Source organism: Pyrus communis, chromosome 16 (assembly GCF_041283825.1).
Source record: "Pyrus communis isolate YQ-2024b chromosome 16, ASM4128382v1, whole genome shotgun sequence".
Classification (NCBI taxonomy): Eukaryota; Viridiplantae; Streptophyta; class Magnoliopsida; order Rosales; family Rosaceae; genus Pyrus; species Pyrus communis.
The window spans coordinates 5,682,041-5,703,614 of record NC_142580.1 but is presented as its reverse complement, the minus strand read 5'-3'; the positions used below and the strand labels follow the sequence as shown (position 1 = coordinate 5,703,614).

At 40.1% G+C, this 21,574-nt stretch overlaps 5 protein-coding genes and 1 long non-coding RNA gene across 7 annotated transcripts; 2 read left to right on the top strand and 4 right to left on the bottom strand.

Annotated features, from left to right (window-relative positions):
• Positions 1–1,358: 1,358 nt before the first annotated feature.
• Positions 1,359–5,434, bottom strand: LOC137731619 (protein PECTIC ARABINOGALACTAN SYNTHESIS-RELATED). 2 transcript variants are annotated; one of them, XM_068470778.2, is made up of 11 exons: positions 5,046–5,434; positions 4,872–4,922; positions 4,693–4,783; positions 4,503–4,579; positions 3,688–3,776; positions 3,302–3,421; positions 3,101–3,217; positions 2,789–2,932; positions 2,584–2,707; positions 2,292–2,483; positions 1,359–1,982 (listed from the first exon to the last, which is right to left on the bottom strand). In XM_068470778.2, the coding sequence occupies exons 1-11, from the start codon at positions 5,358–5,360 to the stop codon at positions 1,623–1,625; spliced, it is 1,680 nt and encodes a 559-aa protein (XP_068326879.1). In that variant the 5' UTR covers positions 5,361–5,434; the 3' UTR covers positions 1,359–1,622. The 2 variants fall into 2 exon arrangements, with proteins under 2 accessions (XP_068326879.1, XP_088543942.1); XM_088687816.1 differs by lacking the exon at positions 4,872–4,922 and having other exon boundaries at positions 5,046–5,410.
• Positions 5,435–5,994: 560 nt separating this feature from the next.
• On the top strand, positions 5,995–8,940 carry LOC137731508 (ribose-phosphate pyrophosphokinase 4). Its single transcript, XM_068470628.2, has 7 exons — positions 5,995–6,528; positions 6,645–6,960; positions 7,078–7,173; positions 7,293–7,361; positions 7,756–7,884; positions 8,181–8,280; positions 8,385–8,940. Exons 1-7 carry the CDS (start codon positions 6,164–6,166, stop codon positions 8,516–8,518), a joined length of 1,209 nt encoding a protein of 402 aa, XP_068326729.1. The 5' UTR covers positions 5,995–6,163; the 3' UTR covers positions 8,519–8,940.
• Positions 8,941–9,535: 595 nt separating this feature from the next.
• On the bottom strand, positions 9,536–13,124 carry LOC137731745 (uncharacterized). Its single transcript, XM_068470939.2, has 10 exons — positions 12,094–13,124; positions 11,852–12,009; positions 11,704–11,787; positions 11,554–11,606; positions 11,379–11,460; positions 10,934–11,041; positions 10,629–10,752; positions 10,386–10,471; positions 9,903–10,206; positions 9,536–9,778 (listed from the first exon to the last, which is right to left on the bottom strand). The coding sequence occupies exons 1-9, from the start codon at positions 13,109–13,111 to the stop codon at positions 9,988–9,990; spliced, it is 1,932 nt and encodes a 643-aa protein (XP_068327040.2). The 5' UTR covers positions 13,112–13,124; the 3' UTR covers positions 9,536–9,778; positions 9,903–9,987.
• Positions 13,125–13,627: 503 nt separating this feature from the next.
• Positions 13,628–16,056, top strand: LOC137731413 (uncharacterized). The gene is made up of 5 exons (XR_015957999.1): positions 13,628–15,261; positions 15,365–15,462; positions 15,541–15,602; positions 15,714–15,741; positions 15,876–16,056. It is a non-coding gene; the product is annotated as an uncharacterized LOC137731413 (long non-coding RNA).
• A 520-nt stretch (positions 16,057–16,576) lies between these two features.
• Positions 16,577–18,043, bottom strand: LOC137732476 (peroxidase 44-like). The gene is made up of 2 exons (XM_068471789.2): positions 17,715–18,043; positions 16,577–17,575 (listed from the first exon to the last, which is right to left on the bottom strand). Exons 1-2 carry the CDS (start codon positions 17,949–17,951, stop codon positions 16,802–16,804), a joined length of 1,011 nt encoding a protein of 336 aa, XP_068327890.1. The 5' UTR covers positions 17,952–18,043; the 3' UTR covers positions 16,577–16,801.
• A 1,537-nt stretch (positions 18,044–19,580) lies between these two features.
• Positions 19,581–21,170, bottom strand: LOC137730531 (peroxidase 57-like). Its single transcript, XM_068469521.2, has 2 exons — positions 20,824–21,170; positions 19,581–20,611 (listed from the first exon to the last, which is right to left on the bottom strand). Exons 1-2 carry the CDS (start codon positions 21,055–21,057, stop codon positions 19,835–19,837), a joined length of 1,011 nt encoding a protein of 336 aa, XP_068325622.1. The 5' UTR covers positions 21,058–21,170; the 3' UTR covers positions 19,581–19,834.
• Between the last annotated feature and the right edge of the window lie 404 nt (positions 21,171–21,574).

Genomic DNA, 21,574 nt, shown 5'->3' with positions numbered 1-21,574 from the left:
TTGCGCCTCGCTTGGTGCTGACGTGGGAAACATGTCCTTTTACTGATATGAATGTTCGATTTTATCTTAGTGTTGGTCAATGCCAATTGCCAAGTGCCAAATTCCAAATATATTGACGGGGCACTTTAGTTCCAAATTCTTATTGTTTACAAATTGAATGTTGGCCACTATTTTTGTCTTTAATCCTGCCTTTTTGAGATGGCTTAGAATCAATAATTCATTATCTAATGGATTTTTTCGTTCTAATACTTCATCCGAGAATTATCAGTATTTATCAAAGTTGTTCCTATCTATTGAAAAGAACTTAAATTGATTCTTATCGTTCGACGGTTATAGATTCTCTAGTATTTTAGCATGATTATTACATACTTGTTTGAAAGTATTTTTAAAATAATTAATAATATTTTTGGTGAAATTGATTTTGAGTTACAAAAGCACGCTTCTAGAAAAAAACATCAAATATGTGCTTCTTGCAGGAAACACTTAAAATGTCCAGAATCTATTTGGATTTTTACCAAAGATTGGTTTTCAAAAATATTTTCACAAAAAACGTTTTTAATTATTTTAAGGGCACTTCCTAAAGAGTTGTATATCTCAAGTTCAAACACTTCTCTCACTTTTAGTGCAAAATATCACTTTGATTTGAGAAAAAAAAAATAATACAAAAATTCCTACTCATGCCCACCCAAAAATGAAATTGATTATTGAATGCTTTTTATTAATGTCACGATCACACTTATTCAGAGAAATAAGAGTGTTCAGAGACGAAACTTGAGTATACATAAATTCCCCTCTTATTTAAAGCAAATATATGGTTATCTTATTTAAAACACATATATGGTTTTGATCGTATTAAATAAGTTTAGGTGATCTTATTTCTGATTTTATCACATTTCATATTACCACTATTTTCAATATTAGATTTGGTTTTAAGCCGAAAAACAAAATACGGACCACTCTTAACAACCCCATCTGACTAGGCACGAACATCTCCTTGCATAAATACACATCTGCGTGGACCTTCATTTGATCCTAATTTTTGGGTAATTTATTTATTTTTTACAATTTCGTGATAATTACGATTTGATAATATTCGTATTTTTCTCGGTACAAAAAAGTATAGGGAATAGGAAGACTACTCCATCCGAGGACCAAGGCATAACACAAACCTCTTTGAAGACTTACAAAGGAGGTCTTAGCCCCTTCAATGAAGGTTTTAAGTTCAACTTTTATAAATAAAGAGCAGTAAGATAAATTTTCGATTAACAAAGTACTAAAATAAACTAAACACCATGGACTAGGCTGCTAGGTGCTAAAATAATGGATAAAAAAATCAGCACGGAATGATTCAAGCAGCATTCACAACCCGAAAAACATCTTTCACATTTCTCTAATAATTTACACAGTTCTGATAATGATACAGGCAAAACTATTTGACATTCTTGACACAACCCCAAATGAGTTTGATGCATGCCCTGGTTTTCCCTCAATTTTCTTCATCACATAGTGCAACATTCTTTCAAACCTTTCGGGGAGAAGTTTGCGATTTCATTTCACAGGTATACATTCTCCGGGCTCTTGGAATGATCAAGTGTATTAAGTTTGCCAACCATATATTTTGTTCAAGCTTTACACATGCAAGGAGTTAGAGGGTTCTCCCACAAGTCATAGTTGGGGAAGGTCGCTTCTGGTAATCCAGTTCGTGTTTCGTGGGTGACTACTACATCGTCTGCAAAGGTTGCCCAGCCCATGTAAGGGTCCCCAAAAGATTTAGACATCAGCCCCTTGTCTGGTTTTATTGATTTTTGACGATGACCCATGTACCGGCGTGCCCCTATGATCAGCTTAGCAAAGTTGCCTCCATGGGTCATCACGAATACATCAGACTTCAAGCACACCAGGAAGTCAAGCGCTGCCAAGCTAGTCACATGCTTCCTGAATTTATCCAATTCCTGCTTAGCCGCCAACTCCTCTTTCGTTACCTTTTATGGATAGTGAAATGAGTGTATCAATCAAGAGGGAGAAAAGAAGGATTTCAAGTGAAGAAGTTTCCACATATCCCCTCAGTTTCCTGTTTTAGAAGATTATCTAGTTATCCGAAGTAATCCCAGCTAGAATTATTCGAAACCTCATTTTCTGAATTCAACTAGTCATCCAAGTGAGATATTCTTAATAACGGAAAGGGTATAATCTTTTAGATCTGATTTACTAACACTTAAAAACTAATGGGCTGTCTTCACCAGACAAGTTCAGTCAGTAGTGCTATGGTAGAATAAATAAGAAGTTCATACCAGATTTGGGAACATGTTCCTCAGCGGCGCCATCCTGTTGTGGCCACCATAAACTTGTCCTGAAGCAACATAAATTTGAGTTTCCTTAGGATAGCCCATTGCTCGAAGAATGACAGCCACTTCCCCAGGCTCAAGGGGGCATCGCCCTTCCTTTCGCTTCTGCAGGGCTAGTTGCCATAGATGGGTACCATTCTGCATACCAAAATCACCATCAAAAGAAAAAGAAACACAATAAGACTGATATTCTTTCAAAGTTCTGACTCCATAAAGTTGACCTAGGTATTCTATTTACCTTGTACCGTCTCGGCCATTCTTTATGTCTGTATTCTGCCATTAGAGCTTTCTCTTCCCTTGTGCCCACAAAATCACAGAAAGATAGGCCTACCATCCCTTTCTCAAACCTAAGATGAAGAGCCCTGCAGCAAGTGTAGAATTGTTAGTGAAGTTAAGGTACAATTGACAGAAATTTGAATGGATTTAAGCACAATGTTACATACATGTAAGGATTGGAATCTCCAGTGCGATTTCTCATCCTTGACGCCAATAAATCAGCCATCTCCTCTATCTCAGGAAGAAATTTAAGAGCATGATAATTCACCCTGCACCTTAGCCTGTTGATTTCTTGAGGGACATTGTCGTACCTGAAACCAGAGAGGTATGATATTATTAGCTTGTTATACATTGTTGATTTCTAACAGATATAAACACTTACATTTTTTAAAGACAAAAGAAACTTTCAGTCCTTTTCTTTCTACAAGAGTGTGACTTGTGAGCTTTGGACAGCACCTGTATAAGAATTCCCAACTTACCCGAGTCGATCGACAAAAGGTTTTAGGGCCATTATCTTCTTCTCCTTGATTCGCGGCAGAACATTGTCTATGTAAAATTGAGCAGGTGCATATTTTGGAATGTTCTTTACTGTTCGTCTAAAGAAAAAAAATTTACAAATCAGTGCGAGTTGCAGAGAAAAATCTATACAAATTTGGGGGGGGAGAGAGAGAGAGCTTAACCTTATACTTGTAAATAGCTCAGCTTTGTCAGTAAACCACTCAGGAATATCACGAACAATTCGTACATCATCCTTCAGGTAATCAATGAAATGGTCAACATCAAAGATATCTTCAAATTTCCTGCAGAAGTTGTAATACTCAAATCAAGAATTGCAAGCATAAGAGATCCCAAAACAAGATCTTATGAAGCAATTTCAAATAGGGATACTCTCAAAAGATCTTTAAAAGCATGAAAGCAAAAAGATTAGTTTTTCAAGATCTGTAACAGAGACCATTAACATCAAAATGGTATTTGCCTGTTATTTAATTGTGTATATAGTTATATACTGTTTTTATGACTTTACACTAATATGACAGTACGTATAAAAATAGAGGCAAAATCTCACGTTTGGTCTTTCCAAATCTGGTCCTGCTTCAGCACAGGCAAAATAAGGGTGGCATTCATTATTTTGGCTACAGCTACGGCATTGCATATCTGCATTGAAAACATACACTTGACAGTTCACATACAACGATAAGGCAGAATCATCCAGCTATAACTTTCCAAAGGAGTAATACAAATAAACTTATAGAACCATATCTCAAACTAATATGCAAATAAGCAATCAGACTAGCGCAACCATTATAATCCAATGGAAAATTGCTTTCTGTAAACCATAGAAAAGCAATGGAAAATACGGGGTTGAAAAAGTAGCTAAGTGAACAATTTTATATTTGAACAAAGAAATTCAGCCAAGCTACAATGTTGCATAAAAGATCAGTAAAGCTCTTATGACGAAAACAACAGCAGAGCAAATGTAACGAACTTAAAGCCATTGAAAGAGAGACAAACTAACAAACAAACAAATCAACCGCAGCGCCGCACCGGCAGACAAGCTATTGCCTTAGTCAGACAAGCATCCCCAGCTGGACACCAAGCACGAAAACATATTATGGTCGTTGTAACAGATTAACTGTTACAGCAAACTAATTGTTACTAATCTGTAACAGTCTCAGCCACCATTTAACATTGCAACCAATCTGTAGGAGCTCTTGAGAAAAGTCTCGGTGCAATGCCAATTCTAGAACTTTCTTGAAAAAGTGAAATCTTTGTCTTACATCTTCTCTAAATGACTCTTTCACATCATTCTTACAATGTGCACAAATTAGGGGAAATAAAGATTTCTTGAACAGATTAACAATAAGACCGAGTAGAACATACCGCAATTCTTTGCTGATTTAGGCCACCCTCAGCATGAATAAATATGTACCCAGTTGTTTCGTTTTCAGGTGGAAGATCTGCACAATGCCGGAAAGATTCTAAATTTAGAAAGGTAGAACTAGACATAGTAATAAAGAAGATCATAGATCTAGTGCAACACGTCAACAACAAAAACAAGAGCTCAGCTCACCTGAAATCCCACCAAGGCGGCGCTCGGCACAGGGCTTCCAAGACGTGGTTGCTGAATACGGATTCTCCCAAAGCGAAGGCGACTCCTTGACCTAGAAAAGTAAATTCACATTAAAAAATCTCACAATTACATCACCGAAATTCTAACATTGACCAAGCAAACAGCTTTCCCCAACTTACAAGAGGACAGTGAAGAGTAATGCCATCTTTTTTACACAAGTAAGGAGTATTCTGCAACACAAAGCCAAACAAACCAATTGAAAAACATCGAATTGCACAGCTCTAAGCAAGACTGTCTTATCCCAATTGCCAAACACCAGAAATCCGAATAGAAAAAGCACCAAGAAGCCATACCACTCGTTTCACGATCGCCAGAATCGAGACCAGGCCGAAGACTGCGACGACGACGATGACGATGAAGAGTGAGATCCTGGAGCTGTTGGAGTCGTCGGCAATTGAGGGGCAGATGGATTGGAAATGGGAGAGGAAGGGACGGTCGCGATCTTTGTGGGGAGGGCGACCGCGGCCGTCGTCGTCGTCTTGGGGCTGAGTGTCGAAGATCAGAGGGGAGGAGTCCTCGTCGCGCTTCATTGGAGAAGAAGTGGCTCGAGCCCCCACCGCGATGGAGTGCCTGAGCTCCGCCATGGCACGCTTCGGACTGTAAGTCATGTTTCTGGCTCTTGGTTTGTTAAATGTGGAGAGTGGTGTAAAGCCGAAGCCGATTTAGTTTTTTATTATAATTTGCACGTTGTGTAATTTTATACAAATTTTTAAATTTTTTTTAGACAACAAATTTATAAAAAAATAAATAAAAAAATTAATTAATATTGAACTCATTATTTATAAAATTTAAATTTAGTCATCTTGTTGAGACACTAAATAAAATCGCTTTGGTTTGATATTTGCCTCGCAACTACAGTTACTCTTGCTCTTGAGTTTTTAAATTCTTACTTTTAAAGATTAAGGTAGCGTTTCAAATTAAAAATTGAATTGAACAAAATAATTGATTTGGTTCGATTTTGATTAAGTAGTTGTGCTCGAACCCGTTATCAATTGAAACTCAAGTCTAAAATCCAACTTTCGCCCATGAATTTTATAAACAAACTCAAATAAAATTACCCGTAAAATTAGAATAATATACATTTAATATAGTTAATTGGGTGAACTTAATTCAATGATGAGGTCAATAAAAGCAGTTTTTTTAATCAATGTATGAGTTTTTTTCTTTTTCAATCAAGATTTTGTAATTAAGTCTAAATCCAACAACAACAACAAAAAAAAAAAAATTAGATAGATCTAAAACAAATTAAAAAATGAATAAAAAAACTAATATTTTGCGCGACGACGTCGTGCAGAAATGGGCATTTTCGTACATTTAAAACTATAGCCTTACACCGGTGACCAACCAAAGCCGCCACGCAGACACAGCACCGAGCAGCCCGGCGCTCTACTAGCACACCAGTGACCGCCACATGGCGGCCACTCGACCTCTTCCGCCATCCTTCCAAAACCCTAACTTTCCACCCGCGCCCAAATCTCCCGATCCCTCCTCGGCCGCTTTCCATATCAAAGCCTCCACCTTTAGGAAGAAGAAGCAGAACAGCAGCAACATCATCAGGTGCGAGATCAAGAGCTTCGGCCACAACCTGACCATCGAGCCGGACTCTCCGGTTCACGTCTTCCGCGACACTTCCGAACCCCAATTGTCAATGGCTTCCGATTCGGCGGTGAAGAAGGCGAAGAAGGTCTGCCTCTTCTACTGCGCCGAGACCAAAGCCCTCGCCGAGAATGTCGCCGCCCAGTCCGACTCCATCGAGCTCCGCAGCATTAATTGGAGGTGAGAGCTCCGACTGCAAGCGTGGCAATTGGGCATTTGCCTCGAAAATTTTAATTTTTAATTTGCGGAATTTGGCTCTGTTGTGCTTCAATTTTTGTAAATTTGGATTCTTTTAGGAAATTTGATGATGGGTTCCCCAACATTTTCATACCCAATGCTCATGGAATTCGAGGGCAACATGTGGCGTTTCTCGCCTCGTTTAGCTCCCCGTCGGTGATTTTTGAGCAGCTCTCTGTGATTTATGCATTGCCCAAGTTGTTCATCTCCTCATTCACTCTGGTGCTTCCATTTTTTCCGACGGGGACTTCGGAGCGTATGGAGGATGAGGGAGATGTCGCCACCGCTTTCACGCTTGCCAGGGCCTTGTCAAACATTCCCATTTCGATGGGAGGGCCTACTAGTTTAGTTATCTATGATATCCATGCCTTGCAGGTTTTTCTATACCACATTTAGTAAACAAATTTGCCTTCTCTTAGCTCTTAGTCCATTGATGAGCAATGTGCAACGATTACCTGACCTTGTTGTTTTGATTGTTTGTTGCGTGTTTAGGAGCGGTTTTACTTTGGTGATAATATCTTACCGTGCTTTGAGAGCGGGATCCCCTTGCTCAAAAATAGGCTCCAGCAGCTCCCTGATTCCGACAATGTAAACTGTTTTCTCCCCCCCTTTCTGTTGAGTCCTAGGAGTTTAGATGTTGATAAGGAGTAATTATTCATTAAAAAAATTATTTCTGACATTGTATACTGATTATCTTCACAATTTAGATATCCATTGCTTTTCCTGATGATGGTGCGTGGAAACGATTTCATAAGCAGCTACATCATTTCCCTACGGTATGATATGTTTTCCTCTCTCCCTAGTAACGAGGAGGATCAATTACCTGTGCATGTTTTTGTGTTTAATTATAAGAGTCATCAAAATATCATCTAAGAGTCTTCATTAAAACAGCATAAATATGATAATTGTATTATTTTCGTCACGTTTGTTCTGATTGTTTTGACTTTAAGGATCTGACTATTCATGCCTGTGCAATACACCTCATAGATATCCATCTGAAAGCCTATAGTCTTGTGTAAAAGGCACAGCTAAGCAGTGTTTTTTTTTTTTTCAACTAATGTTGTGCGATCTCCTTCACTGACACTTTCACGAGCCTTACGTTTACTGTATAACGGCTTGCTTTAACTATGTTTCTCACAGACTGCCTAACCTTTAAAGAGTTGAATGCAGATTGTCTGCGCTAAAGTTCGGGAAGGTGACCAACGAATTGTACGTATTAAGGAAGGAGACCCTAGAGGACGACATGTTGTGATTGTTGATGATTTGGTTCAGTCTGGTGGTACCTTGATCGAATGCCAGGTATCCAGGTCCTGAGCGAACTTCTTACTTGCTGTTAACTCTATAATATTGGCCATAACACAATGAACAATGTAATTCAGATAAAATACGGTTATTTGGCATGGGAAAGTATTAAACTTGTCCATAGGTTGGGACTTGAACTTAACTTCTTGGCCAGTAGATGGACATTTGACTTATGCTGCATTTCTTGCCACATAGATTCCTGCTTTAGGTTCATTTCCAGAGAGGAAAAAGAGTCCTTCCATTTGTTCACAAGTTAATCTGAAATGCCATATTACGTTCTCATCTTGTTTCAGAAAGTTTTAGCCGCCCATGGAGCGGCAAAAATCAGTGCTTATGTAACGCATGGGATCTTTCCTAATCGATCATGGGAACGCTTTCAAAGTGATTATGGAGGTATTACATCCTCTACTTACTACTATTTGGTGCTAACTTGTTTGAGACTTTCCAAGTACAGTTTCTAAATCCCGTGTGCATTCCTTCCTTCTTTTTGCAACCAGGGCACCCCGAGCACGGGCTGACCTACTTCTGGATTACGGACTCGTGTCCGGTGACAGTGAAAGATGTGAAGAACAATCCGCCATTTGAAGTTCTTAGCCTTGCTGGTTCCATAGCGACTACTCTTCAAATGTAAGAGTAACTTAGGAGCACTAGATAGAAAGTGTCCTCTTTGGTTTTTGTTATGTTTTTGCCCCACCCTTTCTTCCAATAATGGGGCTGAATGGACTATAGAGGAGTCATCAGGCATAGAGAAAGTTAAAGCACTTGACAATGCGGATGCGGTGAAGAATTTTTCACTTTGTTTAGTAGATATGATGGCCAACTTAAGAACTTGGATAACAATAAAACTCCAAGTTCAGTCAGTAGGCCATAATGTAGCTCTAGGAATAGGGCAAGCGCGAATAACCGTTGATAATGTACAAAGTGGTTCTTTCATATACTTTCTTTTAAGTTGTGGATTTTTGTAGTGTAATTCAACGATCCGAATTAGTTTTCTAACTTTTTCAAGGATTATTCATGCCAATTTGGCGAAGTCAATAATTTTTAGTCTTTCGATTTGATTGTCTACATTTCAGAATGAGGATGCTGGGATTATCTCTCAAATTCTGTCTGTACATCGTATAGCTAGAAATCATTTTAGTTACTTTTATTTAAAATTAAACATGAACAGTATCAAACTGATCGTACGATCACGATTTGAAGATCTCCAGGATTCTCACAATGAGGATCCAGAGAGGATCCTCATTCTACATTTCATTTAAGCTTTATCTAGTGAATTGTGCCTTTTTTGTGGAACCGAATCCCCTCCGGATCCAAAGGAACTAAGCCCAATGATCAAATGATCCAGATCATTGAAATTTGATCCAACGGTTACAATTATTATAACTTTTAGAGGACCCCCTGTATGTAGCCGTTGAATCAAATTTCAATAGCCCGAATCATTTGATAAGTAAGCTTAGTTTCTTTGGGTCCAGAGGGATCCGGTTCCCTTTTTGCACATTTCGAATGACACGTCAGTTTTGGATTTGAATGTGTTTTTGCAGGATGACCCGCGAATGAGGACGTTTGAATTGAGAAAAGCGTCATGGGATAGCTTAAGAAAGATATCTCTCGAGTTATGGACATCCTTATTAGTTACTATACAAGCCTCTTTGACCAAAAACAAAAAGCCTCTATGCATACAATATATATATAAATGCTGGTTCGTTCTGCGGTTACAAGTAAAAAGTAATTCGTTTTACTCAGATTCATCCCTCGCTTTACAAGTCGAATCAAACGAGAAAGATTTACATGGCACATGCGCACACAGAAAAATTTACAACTCAAATGACAAATCAAAATTTTGTAACAATTTATCCGCCACACATACATTTTGAAGTAGCCTTCCTTGGACCTACAAGATAACAACGACGTGTATCACAACTCACGTATAACATATAACATTCACATTAAAGTTTCAGGTGGATGCATGATAAGTTGATAACCTTGTGATGAAAGCGAAAAATGAGCACAATTACCTCTAGTTAGAGCAAAACGAAAACACATCCCTCCTCTTCTCCTCCTTCATCACAACATCTACCTATCTTCAATTCCGGGCCTATATCACACTTCGTTTGAAACTCTTATGTAATTCAAGACCTTTTTTAGAGCCTTTCCACTGTCAATAGCCTCTCTGGCTCTATCCAGGGCTGAGGTTATGTCTTCTGCACCATCACATCCAAGTAAGTGATCAGTCATTCCAGCATTCAACACTATTCGATCATAAGCTGGTCCCTTGTGACCACGAAGCGCTGTTAAGCCCAACTCTATATTCTTCACAACCTGAAGTTGCAGAAAATGCAACTATTCGTCACAAAATGCTGGCTTGTAAAAAAAAATGAGAGTGCAAAAACCTGTGTTTGTATGTGTGTGCATGTGTGTGGGTGCGCGCGCATGTGTGTGTGTGTGTGAGAGAGAGAGAGAGAGAGAGAGAGTGCATGACACAAGATGGGAGGAATTACCGATCTATCAGTTCTTGGAGTGTCGGTGGGTTCAAAACCATAGTCTACGGCATTAACCTCTAGACTGAAGCTCTGACGTGAAACACCTGCAAACCAAACTTTTGAGTCAGTTTCGATGGTAGGATACTTTATGCAAGAATCTCAACATTTGTGGCAGCTACATGCATAACGCAGAGCTTTAAAACTACTATTACAAGTGGATGAGAAAATGCAGAAAAGAACATAAGGACTTGATGAACAAACCATCAACTTCACAAGAGGATACAAGGCTTGTTGAACGAAACCCTGAACAGTAGTTTACAGGAAGTCCTTTTGATGAATTTACTGACCGCAATCTGGTTGTCATTGAGAGAGCTCCTTCCTCACCCTTCAGTAATAGTAAAGTTAGACGGTAGTAGTTTATTTGAATTACTCGGTTGATAAAAGAATAGTAAAGTTAGACTATAAATTCTTATATCTAAGATTTCAAAAAGATTGATTAAAAATATTAAACACTGTAGTATTTGAAGCACCATCCTCTTCAACTGCATAATCAGCAAAGTACCAACCTTCACCACCAAGCCAGCATTGACACCTCTTCTTTTCATAAGCATTAAGAGCGGCTCCTCAAAACCTTCATGATAAAACCCAGCAACAATTGCTTCCTTCCCCCGGGCCTGTTGAGAAAGCAATAGATTTTTCATATTTCGGTATGGTGCAGCCCAAATTTGTATAACGATGCTAGGGTACTTATCACTTCAATCAATAATTCGATTGGAGGTATTGCATGAGCAAATTATGTTATTTGTTGATGCCTACTAAATTTTCAGAATTTAAAGTAGATAAATCAATTGCATGGTAGGTAAAGAAGTATTCTACATGCATAATATTTTGTGTAGTTTCTAGATTTTACACAGATTTCTCAGCATCAAAATGCCAGTCGAGGTTTCCATAAGAATAGAAGGGATGAGCCTTACGAACAAGTTATTAAAAGATAACAGTGATGTGGCTTACCTTCACAAATTGCTGAACCTTTTCGGTTGTCGCCAGTGGGGGACGTTTCTTAATATGCTCTCTCAACTTAACTAATGAATATCTGCAGAATTCAAACAAATGTTATAATCAGTTTCATCCCGATTAGAATAAATACTAAGAAGAGCATGCCAAAATGTTGGCTAGAGATTCACACAGAGAAGGGCGGGCTTCACGTTGACTTATATAGGCAAAACCAATGTCTTCATCCTGAAATAACAAGATAAAGAATTTAACCGCAGCCCGAAAGACATAAAACCAAGGGGATGAGTAACCATAGCAAGAAATATATGGGAACCACATATACCTCAAGAAGTACTTTTGCTTGCAACGGGGTTAAGCTCGTATTTGCCCCCATAAACTTAAGCATCTGTTCTTCAGTAACTCCACCCTAAAAAACCAAAAACTTTATCAAACCGGCCGGGTCAATTGGTTGAGCAGAGCTGAAAGCTCACCTTAGGCGGCATCCAATCCAAGCCGTGAAGCAAGCAAGATTCGGAATAACAAGATCGAACCACAGCAACGAACAATGTGCTTCTAAAGAAACGCGTGTTACCATCGTAAGGTTCACCATAGTGAGTAAGTGATTTAACATCAGCAATTGGAGTATCACCTAATTAATCAATCATTAAGCAAACAATTCATCCTCTGAAAAAAAAAATTAAGAAAAACTAATTGGGATTAGACTAGAGCTTACCGAGTTCATCATCAAATGCAAGGCAGTAAGCTTTCAGCTCACGGACCGTTTCTCTGTTCATCCGCTGACCAATCAACAATGCCGAAAGCAACGCTTCACTCACACTATCGGACGACGTCGCATCATCCACTGATTTCAACGGAAGAATGTCTCGCAGCACGCCTTGGATTTCTTCGAATCCTAGGTGGCCGCCGGCGAGGACCTCCCGGAGGGCGCCGACCAATCTCATCTCGCTAGCGCCGTTCCCGACGAATTGGGGTCCGATTGAGCTTCCCGCGCCCATCAACGACCCCTCCGGATCGGCGATGAACACCACGTCCGCCGGAAGAGCCCGAACCAGAAGCGGCCAGAACTGGTTCATCGCCCGGATCTCGCCTTCGCTCCACTGCGTCGCCTCCGGAAAAGCGTTGGCGCGAATCGACATAGCCGCGAAAAACGCGCCGAGCTGCGACTTCGACACCGGCTCCTCATCCTTCAGCTCGCCCTTGACCGATCTGTAAATCGTGTCGAGCACCTTGAAGGCCTGATCCTCGCCGAGAGGCTTGGTCTGTGTGGGGCCCGTGCAAACCCTAGTCTGAGCGTCCAGCACCGTCTGATTCGGCTTCGGAATACCGGACCTCCGATACGAAGATGAAATCGTCGGGTTTCGGGTATCGTATTCCGGGATGTTTGAATTTTTTACGGTGACGGACTCCAACACGGATTTGGTGGTTAAGGTTAGTTTTCTTCCGGTAAGGCGGCCGTTATATGCGGGGAGGTTGAAGAGTGTTTGGGTGAGAGGGTGAGTGAGGCTGCGATGCTTGGCGGTGGTGGAAGTAGTGGAGATGGAGGTGAAAAGAAAAGGTTCTTGATTGAGAAGAGCTTTCATGGTTTGCTTTTCTCCGCTGCTGTGTTTTCTTCTTCCTCCTTCTAATGGTGCTGGTGCTGGTGCTGGTGCCGCTTCGGGAAGAACGCAAAACTGAGATAGTGCGGTTGGGTACTGATGTTTTCTATGCACGCCAAACCTTTTGTTTATCATTTATTATTTTAAAAATTCAACGTTCGGACGTGGTTTTTAGAAATGCAAGATAATTTTTTCGGACTTTTTTTTATAAATTCTCTAACACTTTAACATTTAATGTTAATTTTCGTGAGAATGGGTACTCGGTTAAACCACATAATAAGTAATTTAATTTGATATCGAATTCGTTATTCACGACATTTAAATTTAAGACTTCTCACTTCTAAGTAAAGATGAATATCATCAGATCATACCAAGTGACAACTGTTTTTCTCTTTTATTTTTATATTTTAACACTGGAATCAACAATAGTAATTTTGTTTGAATTTATTTTTTACGGTAAAAATATTACTAAACTATAGTATTAAGTGACAAAAAAATATCATGTTGAAGTTGTATATTTTTTGGAAAAGGATCCGGTGATCTCACATGTACAACATCGTACGATCAGATATCATTTCAAAATTTACAATTAAATATAAATACTGAAAAGCCACACCCTTGCCCTTCTGCATTTATTCCGTTTCGTTTCAATTCAGCTGCGTTGGGGCCAAAAGCATAAACCCAACAACCAACAGAGCCTCGAAACAAACAAACAAATGGCGGGCAGTGGCGGCACTGCTATTGCTTTGTTACTAAGGAAACGCAGAGGGAAGACCCGGGGAAAACGACTTCCGGCGCCGCCGTCAGAGAGCGGTGGGAGGTCCGTTTCTCCCGCTTCTTCCGCTACCATCCGGCCCGCTCCACGTGTCCTGATCTCATCCCTCTGTCCACCAGAATCAGAAATCGATCGACAGCTGGCAACTGGGTCTCCTCCTCCTCCTCCCTGGCTATGCTCCATCCACAGCTCGCTCACGATCACTCCTCCTCCTCCTCCTCCGACGTCCTCCTCACCGTCTGCTTCGCCGGCAAAGTTGTATTGTGAGCCCACGTTTTCTCTCAAGGACAATCGGGACTCAATAAATTTGCCCATTTTCCATACGTACACTACGCATTTTCACGGCGGCCAAACGACATTTAAGCTCAAACAGTCTGTGATATGATAAATAAAACGAGTTCAGCAAGTGCTAGATTGTTTATAGCTAGCTTCTGCCGGAGATTGCTACGAAGTCGTTCTTTGCTTCTTCCCAAAAGGAGTCTTGTAACCTTGCAGTCAAAGTATTCGATAGACGTCAACTGTTTAATATTAATTAATTAGCTGTTAAATCCCCATTATTTTCCTTAGCTCGTGTTTGGTTATTTCCTTTTCGATTCATAAAATGCTTGAGCATTCAATTTTTATGATTTTCCCCGCTTTATTGTTTCTGTGGCTTAATCAACAAGTAATGCAGTGAGGATTACTGGGTTTTTGGGTTGTTTTTCTAGCCTCCAGGCCAAACTTTCTTTGTTCCCAATTTGTTGGGTTTTTCGAAGATTCATAGATTTCATCTGGCAACTCTTTGAATGATTACGACTTAACATGTTGCAGGAGGAGCACTATGTTTCCAACCTGCAGTATGTTTGGCCTCACGTTTCATGCAACCCGCGACTTCCTTCCAAGGGTACCAGAGCCGTGCTTGTCAGCTATCGAGACTCTGTGGGCGAGGCAAGCTGCGCAATGCTTCTATTTTTTTTTTTGCTACAAGAACTCACAATGCCCTTGTGTTAACTAAGATCTTGTTTGTAGGTCGATGAGGCAGAGAGATTTATGATCTCTTTGAAGAAGAAATCATACTGCAAACAAAAGCCAGTGTGTTAGTAGATGAAATATCTTTTCCTCTGTATTGCAATGGAAATAGAGTTACGATTGGTTTTGTTTTTCAGGGGATCTTCGACATTGAACCTCTTAATTACTGACATGGAATCTGAAGTTTCTTCACAGTGTGAGTTCATTTATTCGGCTAGGCCACCCCTCGACCAGTAAATACAAAACCTGCAATCTCCTAAATTCTTCATTTCCCCTTGAGCTGCGACGGTGTTTTTCTGTGTTTCCAGGGTTTGTACACACTTTGTCATGACTCCGGTTCAGACTTATACCACTCAAATACTGCCAAGCTTCGGTAATGCAGCTGAGCACTACTCATATGCTCCTCCGATGATGCATATTCATAACTTTCAACAAAACTTTCCAGCCATTCGTCCAGGTTTCACTGCATTGCTGAATGACTATCGCGGCACCATTGAACAAGGTAAATTATATTTATTTTTAGACAATTAAACAAGGTAGAATGTACGCCTTTGCAGATAACCGGAAATTTTGCTACCATTAATCATGATTAAATGTGCGCGCAGCTCAATCAACTGTATCAGAGTCTGTCAATCTCAACTCCCATATCATGCCTCCAAATTTCACCTCATGACTTGGGAACTCCAACCTGTTTTTGAACAAGGTACATTCGCGACCTTAGCAGTAAACGGAAATTTTATTCAACGGAAAATTTGTCCTTGATCGAATGATTCAATGGCAGCACAATCATTTGTATCACAAGAAGTCATTTCACCGGAAGCCATTCTCATATCCCAACTCGCGGTAACTATTTCTAACACCTCAAAGTTTCTCGTCATAGACAATGTTCTTCGTCAGTAGAACAATGTGATTCCATGTGATGAAGTATTAACACAAATGTTTGTTATGTATCAGAGTTACAGGGGAGATGCTTCCTTCCAAGGTAGCTTCACTTTTACGTACCCTTTCATCTTCTTTTTTCCTTCTCTGAGAATTATTTTAAGGTAAGTCATGATCTGCAACGCATGAAATGCTAATTTGTTTCTAATTATTTATTTCTTCCCTGTTATTTTCCAGATATGTTGAGTAACGTGGAGAGTCATCAGTGAAATGGGGGTTGATATGACTCTCTAGTTTATTTCAAATTTTTTGTATATAAAACTTTAACCATTTCATTTTATTTTATCTGTTTTTTCTTCTCTTTTAATCATATGGTTTAGGTTGAAAGTTGATATTCAAGGTATTTTTAAAAAAAATTCCGGAAGTTTGTTATTAGTTATACAATCTAATGATATATCAGTCGTTTGTGAGTAAAAAATTTTATATTTGACTTCCGTATGTGGTAAGTGTTGGAGTGAGTTGACTTTTGTGTAATTAAGGGTATTTTATTCCCCGTTTATATAATTAGAGTAAATATTATTGCACATTCTTACCTTGTAAATCAAGTCAGTAATATATATTTGCCTCCTTAAGAAGAATTATATCAAGAATTGGAACCCTAAAATAAGCCTAAATTAACATGGTATCAGAGGCATGGAGCATGCATGTACTGACACATGATGGGTGGGTCCCATTGGCCCAATGCGATGATGGTGGGTCCCTTGGCCTCGCTTGTAGGGTGAATCTCCTAAGTTGGGGACAATATCGCGGTGTTTTGGAAGTGGGTCTTTGGCCCGTCTCTTTGATAATTCGACAAGATACAAGTGTTGTAACATGAATGAATTGGTAATCCCGTGATTAGCCATGTTGTAATTATTAAGCTAGGGATAACATCGGTGTTGTTGGAAGTGGGCATTTAGCTCTCTCACTGATAATTCGACAAGATACACATGTTATAACATGAATGAATTGGTAACCTCACGATTGGCTTCGCGAAGGTTACACGGAAAAATCAATCAGCAAATAAGTCAGTTAACAAGAACAGTAATTGTTACAAAAATAGAACAAGGTTCTTCGCGAAGGTTACACGGAAAATCAATCAGCGAACATGTGCTCTTAGTCATTTAGATAAATTTCCGACAATTTTTCCGTATCTCTCCTTGATCTTCAGTGAGAACATTGATTCTCCCCATCTTAATCATGGCGTTTGCAAATGCCCGAGCAAAAGAATCAGACCTAGCCAGTTTCGCCACCTCCCCTCTGGTGCGAGGATCGATCGCCAGAACCTGATCCGACTCCATCAATCCTCTCCCCTGCATCAGGCTCGAATAGTAGTGATTGTCCAGGACGAGCGGTGTCGTGGGGTCTGAGTCAACAACCCTCTTTTTAGCCTCCTCCGCGGGCAATGTGTTGGGTGCAGGGCACTGTTGAGCAAGCTGAGCCGCAAACACTTCGTTTAGTGAAGGGTCTTTCGGCTTGCCTGGTGCGAAATTGTACATCCTGTAATCGAAGAAGCTGCAGTGGACGGTGCCGATGGAGTGTGCGCCAGACAAGGCGACCATTTCCTCAAGGCTCAAGCCTCTTCTGGAGAAGAAGTCTATGAGCTCGTCCAGAGGTGTTGTGGGAGAAGGAAGTATGACATCGGAGGCACGGGAAGTGCGGCTGTCGCGGCGTCCAGCAGGGACTTCGTAACGAGGCAAACCGGACAGAGCCACAGCTTCCCGTGAGGCAAAAGCTAAAATGTCGGCACAGGAAACGGTTCCCGGGCACTCCTGTTCTACCCTAGCCTTGATCTGATCAATGACTTCTAAACCTCGGACCCCGAAGCTGGCCGGTGATAGCATCTCTACGGGCTCGCCAGAGGGTGTGACATCCAACAGAAGTGACGCATCGCAGCCCTGTACGTACATTCACGAATATATTTTAAGTAATAATCACAATTTGACATGCATGACCCTAAACGACATTGCCACAAATGATATATTACATGTAAGGAATCAAGGCGTTATCCCAATAGGCACAGTAAACCGTATTTACCTTGACAAAGCAATCGTGGAAGAAGAGGCGAATGAGAGCAGCAGGAAGCTTTCGGTCCTTCTCTACCGCCTTGGCCACAACGTCAATCACGATTTTCTCCAAATTGGGACATTTCCGATTGTAAAATCCAACGTGCAACCCGTTCCCCGGGTTGTTCACATCTGCCGAATAACCAACGACGATCATGGAACACAAGGTGACAGCAAAAACCGCCGCGGTAATTAAACGACGACCCATCTCCCCGGTAGAAGATCGGTGACTGTTTGTGACTTGAAGTGGCACAACCTCTGCGAGAATTGTTTGGTTTCTTTCTCTTTTTGTGCCACAGTCACGACGGAGACATGGTGCGGAGCTGTGTTTATATACAAGTGAGTGACTTAGGTTTGCCACTGTTTTGCCTCGTTATTCGTGGTTAAAATTGCAATACTATAGAAAGATGGTTTTTTTTTTTTCACCATTTGTTCGGCTCTTTTTGGTCAATGGATGGTATATCGTTTATAGCCAAAATTTAACTCCTAAATTTAAAAGTGTTGCCATTTATAGTCAAAACCTCATATCAATTAAACGAAGTATCCTTAAATTGAAAATCAAACGCCACAGAGATAGGCTCTTTCTGTCCGTTCCTTTTTGTTCTTTTTTTTTTTCTTATTTGCGGTTTGATTATTTTCATATCCCAATCCGAGAGCATAAGAAAATATTAAGAGGTATTCATTCTGATGGAATTTAAGTCGATCAAATTGTCAAATTAATTTCTTAATTGAGAGACCTACAAGGCTACAATCAAGAAGACCATGATGAAAATATCACATAACTACACCTTCTGAATAGTTTTCTATAATAGTTAATTGGTATGTTTCAGAAAATTTCATATAACTATAACTGATGCATTTTTATTTAGAAAATGATATTATAATATTTTGCAAGTTTTTATTTTGATGGAAACTGACATTACGTGTTCTCATGCATTCTTCCGCATATGAGTCCTTAAACTTAAGGGTTACCCTAATTAGTTATTTAATTAAGTGGTAGAATTTGAACATAATATTTATAACTAGTGAAGCAATTTTAACACCATGGATCTGAAAAGGAAGAAAAGAAAAATGAAAAACAAAGGAGACAGAGGAAGTTCTTTGCGGCAAATCGGCGTTCTCCCCAGAAAAAGGGCGTTGGAAGAGGACCATATATGTTTTTTGCCCCTTTATAAATTTGTGTGCTTTTTTTTTAATTTCCTCTAAAGGATGGGATTATAGTGGTTCACCGATCATTCTCATAATCTTATTAAAATAAAAAGAGAAATACAAACAAGGAGAACATAAAGCCAAACCTCATTAGGGAAAAAATATAGCAAGTAATTAATACGGCCAGGAAATCAAAAATCAACCCCACGTACAAATAAAACATATAATAAAAATTATCTGAAATGATATTTGGTAAAAGCAGAAAGATCATGAAAGCAGAAGCTGCACATGAAGGAACATTTGACGACCAGCAATATGTAGCATGATTTGCACCAAAGTTAGCTAAGGCCTAAGCCACACAATTGTCATTGTGAAACATATGTGAAACAAAAACACGCATATGCCTAACACACCATAGGCAATTGTTCCAATCAACACGCATATAGCCTACACAAACTATAGACTTGAATGACCCATCAGTATTTATCTTGATCCACCCTACCATAGGAGGTTTCCATACAACAGGGATGAAACTCTAGTCAGTTAGTGTTTTTGCATGCCTACAATAATGAGTAATGTTTCACTTATCATTTATTTGTATCATCTCTCTAATGGAGATGGAGCCCGTTACTACTACATATGGGTCACACTCTATTAAAGAAATGATAAAAATGATAGTAAAACCAGATGATAAGAATAACGTCTTTATTAAGAAGAACTTCAAAGTTTCTTTTTCTGGTCAATTGAGTCCTTCTAAATTACATTCTTGATCAATTCCTGTTTCATGTATTAAAAATAAAATCTTTGGTCGTGACATGCACGACGTCGTAGTGCATGACTAAACTTGCAGGGAAAGTGCTCGAGTGGATTCGATGCACTCCATGGATAATATATACATAATTACTATTTACACTATATGGATATACACAATTGGTCATAATGTTAGTTAAAGGTTCTACAATTTTTCCTTATCTCTCCCTCATCTCGAGTGAGGACGTTTGTTCGCCCCATCTTGATCATGGCCTTGGCAAACCTTCGACTCCAAGCTTCAGAATCCGAGGCCAATGTCTTTACCAACGCGCTGGTGCGAGGATCGGAAACCATTATCTGATCCGACTGGAGCAAGGTTTTCCCTTGCAACAGGTTCACGTAGAAATTGTTGTCCAGAACAAGTGGTGTTGTTGGATCGAAGTCCACGGCCCTCTTTTTCGCTTCGTCTGCAGGCAATGTATTTTGTTTCGGGCACTTTGTGGAGAGATCAGAAGCGTAGGTTGAGTTGAGGGCAGGGTCTTGGGGCTGAGATGTGTTGAAATTGTAGAGTCTGTAATCAAAGAAGCTACAATGGGCCACCCCAATGGAGTGTGCACCACTCAACACAACCAGTTCGTCGAGGGTGATGCCTTTTCTGGTGAAGAAATCTATGATATCGTTGAAAGGTGTTGTAGGAGCAGGGAGGCCAACATCGGAAGCACGGGAAGTACGGCTGTCGCGGCGTCCAGCGGGGACTTTGTGGCGGGGTAGACCGGCCAGAAAAACAGCTTCCCGAGCAGCAAAGGCTAGTATGTCGGCGCAAGAGACGGTTTGCGGGCACTCTTGTTCTAGCCTGGCCTTGATCTCATCAATGAGTTCAAAACCTCTAATGAAGTCATTTCCTTGTGCTTTTTTCTCTACAGGCTCCTTTGAGCGAGTGGCCTCCAACAGAATTGAGGCATCGCAGCCCTGTAAATTGTAATTGTTAAAAGCCTTAAGGGGGTGGACTCAACTAATCTAGACAATAAATACTACGCGATATTTGTACCATCTTAACTGACTGACTACGTTTTGTACGAGAATCGAACATGTAGGTCTCGATGTAGGTGGATCTCGCCCTTATTAGCGAGATGTCTGGCATGTCAGTTGAGATGATATAAATAGTACAATGCTGTGCGTACCTTGACAAAGCAATCATGGGAAAAGAGGCGAATGAGGGCACCGGGGAGCTTTGGATCTTGCCGGTTAGCCTCGGACACGATGTCAGCCACAATTTTCTCCACATTCGGGCAACTGCGACTGTAGAAACCTACATTTAAGCCGTTCCCAAGGCCTTTTCCAGCTGCCTCTGTACAAGGAGCGATGACGATGCATAAGGTGAAGATGATTGTCTCGTTGATCATTAGACGACGCATAATGTCTATGTGTGTGTTAATTAATTAATGCGATTGATGGCGATTAGTGACTAATGCTTTTCTTAATTGCAAATGTCACAACCAAACTACGTACCGGTGAATCATGGATGGTTGCCTGCCGTCCTTGGCGAGAGGGTGGTAGAGTGACAAGTAGGAATTTTGTCCACCGCTGCTTCTTCTGTTGCCCCCTCGCCGGTCACAAGATGAGAGCAAAGTCCAAAAGTAGCAGAGGTTTTCTTACCTAGGCGGGAAAATAGCAAATGTTTAGGGCTCAAATATTTTCCTGTAATTAGTTAACAAACGTTCACAAGTTGATTTTCTTTCTATTTTCTTGTTGTATACTTGTTTCACAAGTTTCCTTATTTAAGGCTTTTTAGTTAAAATGATATCTGAAATAGTCACTAACTCCTCACTTTGGTCTCTAATATTTAAAATCAATATATGATCTTTGAGATTGCCCACCGTCAATTATTTTGGTCTTTATGTGAAAAATCTCCGTTAAATTGAAAAAACCACT

Bases quoted from the DNA above. Each gene is read 5' to 3' on its own strand.
- LOC137731619 (XM_068470778.2), bottom strand. From the start codon at position 5,360: ATGACTTACAGTCCGAAGCGTGCCATGGCGGAGCTCAGGCACTCCATC. The intron at 4,923-5,045 runs GTATGGCTTCTT...TTTGTGTTGCAG, and splicing joins TGGCGATCGTGAAACGAGTG to AATACTCCTTACTTGTGTAA. The intron at 4,580-4,692 runs GTGAGCTGAGCT...GGCATTGTGCAG, and splicing joins CCGCCTTGGTGGGATTTCAG to ATCTTCCACCTGAAAACGAA.
- LOC137731508 (XM_068470628.2), top strand. From the start codon at position 6,164: ATGGCGGCCACTCGACCTCTTCCGCCATCCTTCCAAAACCCTAACTTT. The intron at 6,529-6,644 runs GTGAGAGCTCCG...GGATTCTTTTAG, and splicing joins CTCCGCAGCATTAATTGGAG to GAAATTTGATGATGGGTTCC. The intron at 6,961-7,077 runs GTTTTTCTATAC...TTGCGTGTTTAG, and splicing joins ATGATATCCATGCCTTGCAG to GAGCGGTTTTACTTTGGTGA.
- LOC137731745 (XM_068470939.2), bottom strand. From the start codon at position 13,111: ATGATAAACAAAAGGTTTGGCGTGCATAGAAAACATCAGTACCCAACC. The intron at 10,753-10,933 runs GTTGGTACTTTG...CTATTACTGAAG, and splicing joins ATGCTGGCTTGGTGGTGAAG to GGTGAGGAAGGAGCTCTCTC. The intron at 10,207-10,385 runs GTAATTCCTCCC...CTGCAACTTCAG, and splicing joins CTCCAAGAACTGATAGATCG to GTTGTGAAGAATATAGAGTT.
- LOC137732476 (XM_068471789.2), bottom strand. From the start codon at position 17,951: ATGGGTCGTCGTTTAATTACCGCGGCGGTTTTTGCTGTCACCTTGTGT. The intron at 17,576-17,714 runs GTAAATACGGTT...ATGTACGTACAG, and splicing joins TCCACGATTGCTTTGTCAAG to GGCTGCGATGCGTCACTTCT.
- LOC137730531 (XM_068469521.2), bottom strand. From the start codon at position 21,057: ATGCGTCGTCTAATGATCAACGAGACAATCATCTTCACCTTATGCATC. The intron at 20,612-20,823 runs GTACGCACAGCA...TACAATTTACAG, and splicing joins CCCATGATTGCTTTGTCAAG to GGCTGCGATGCCTCAATTCT.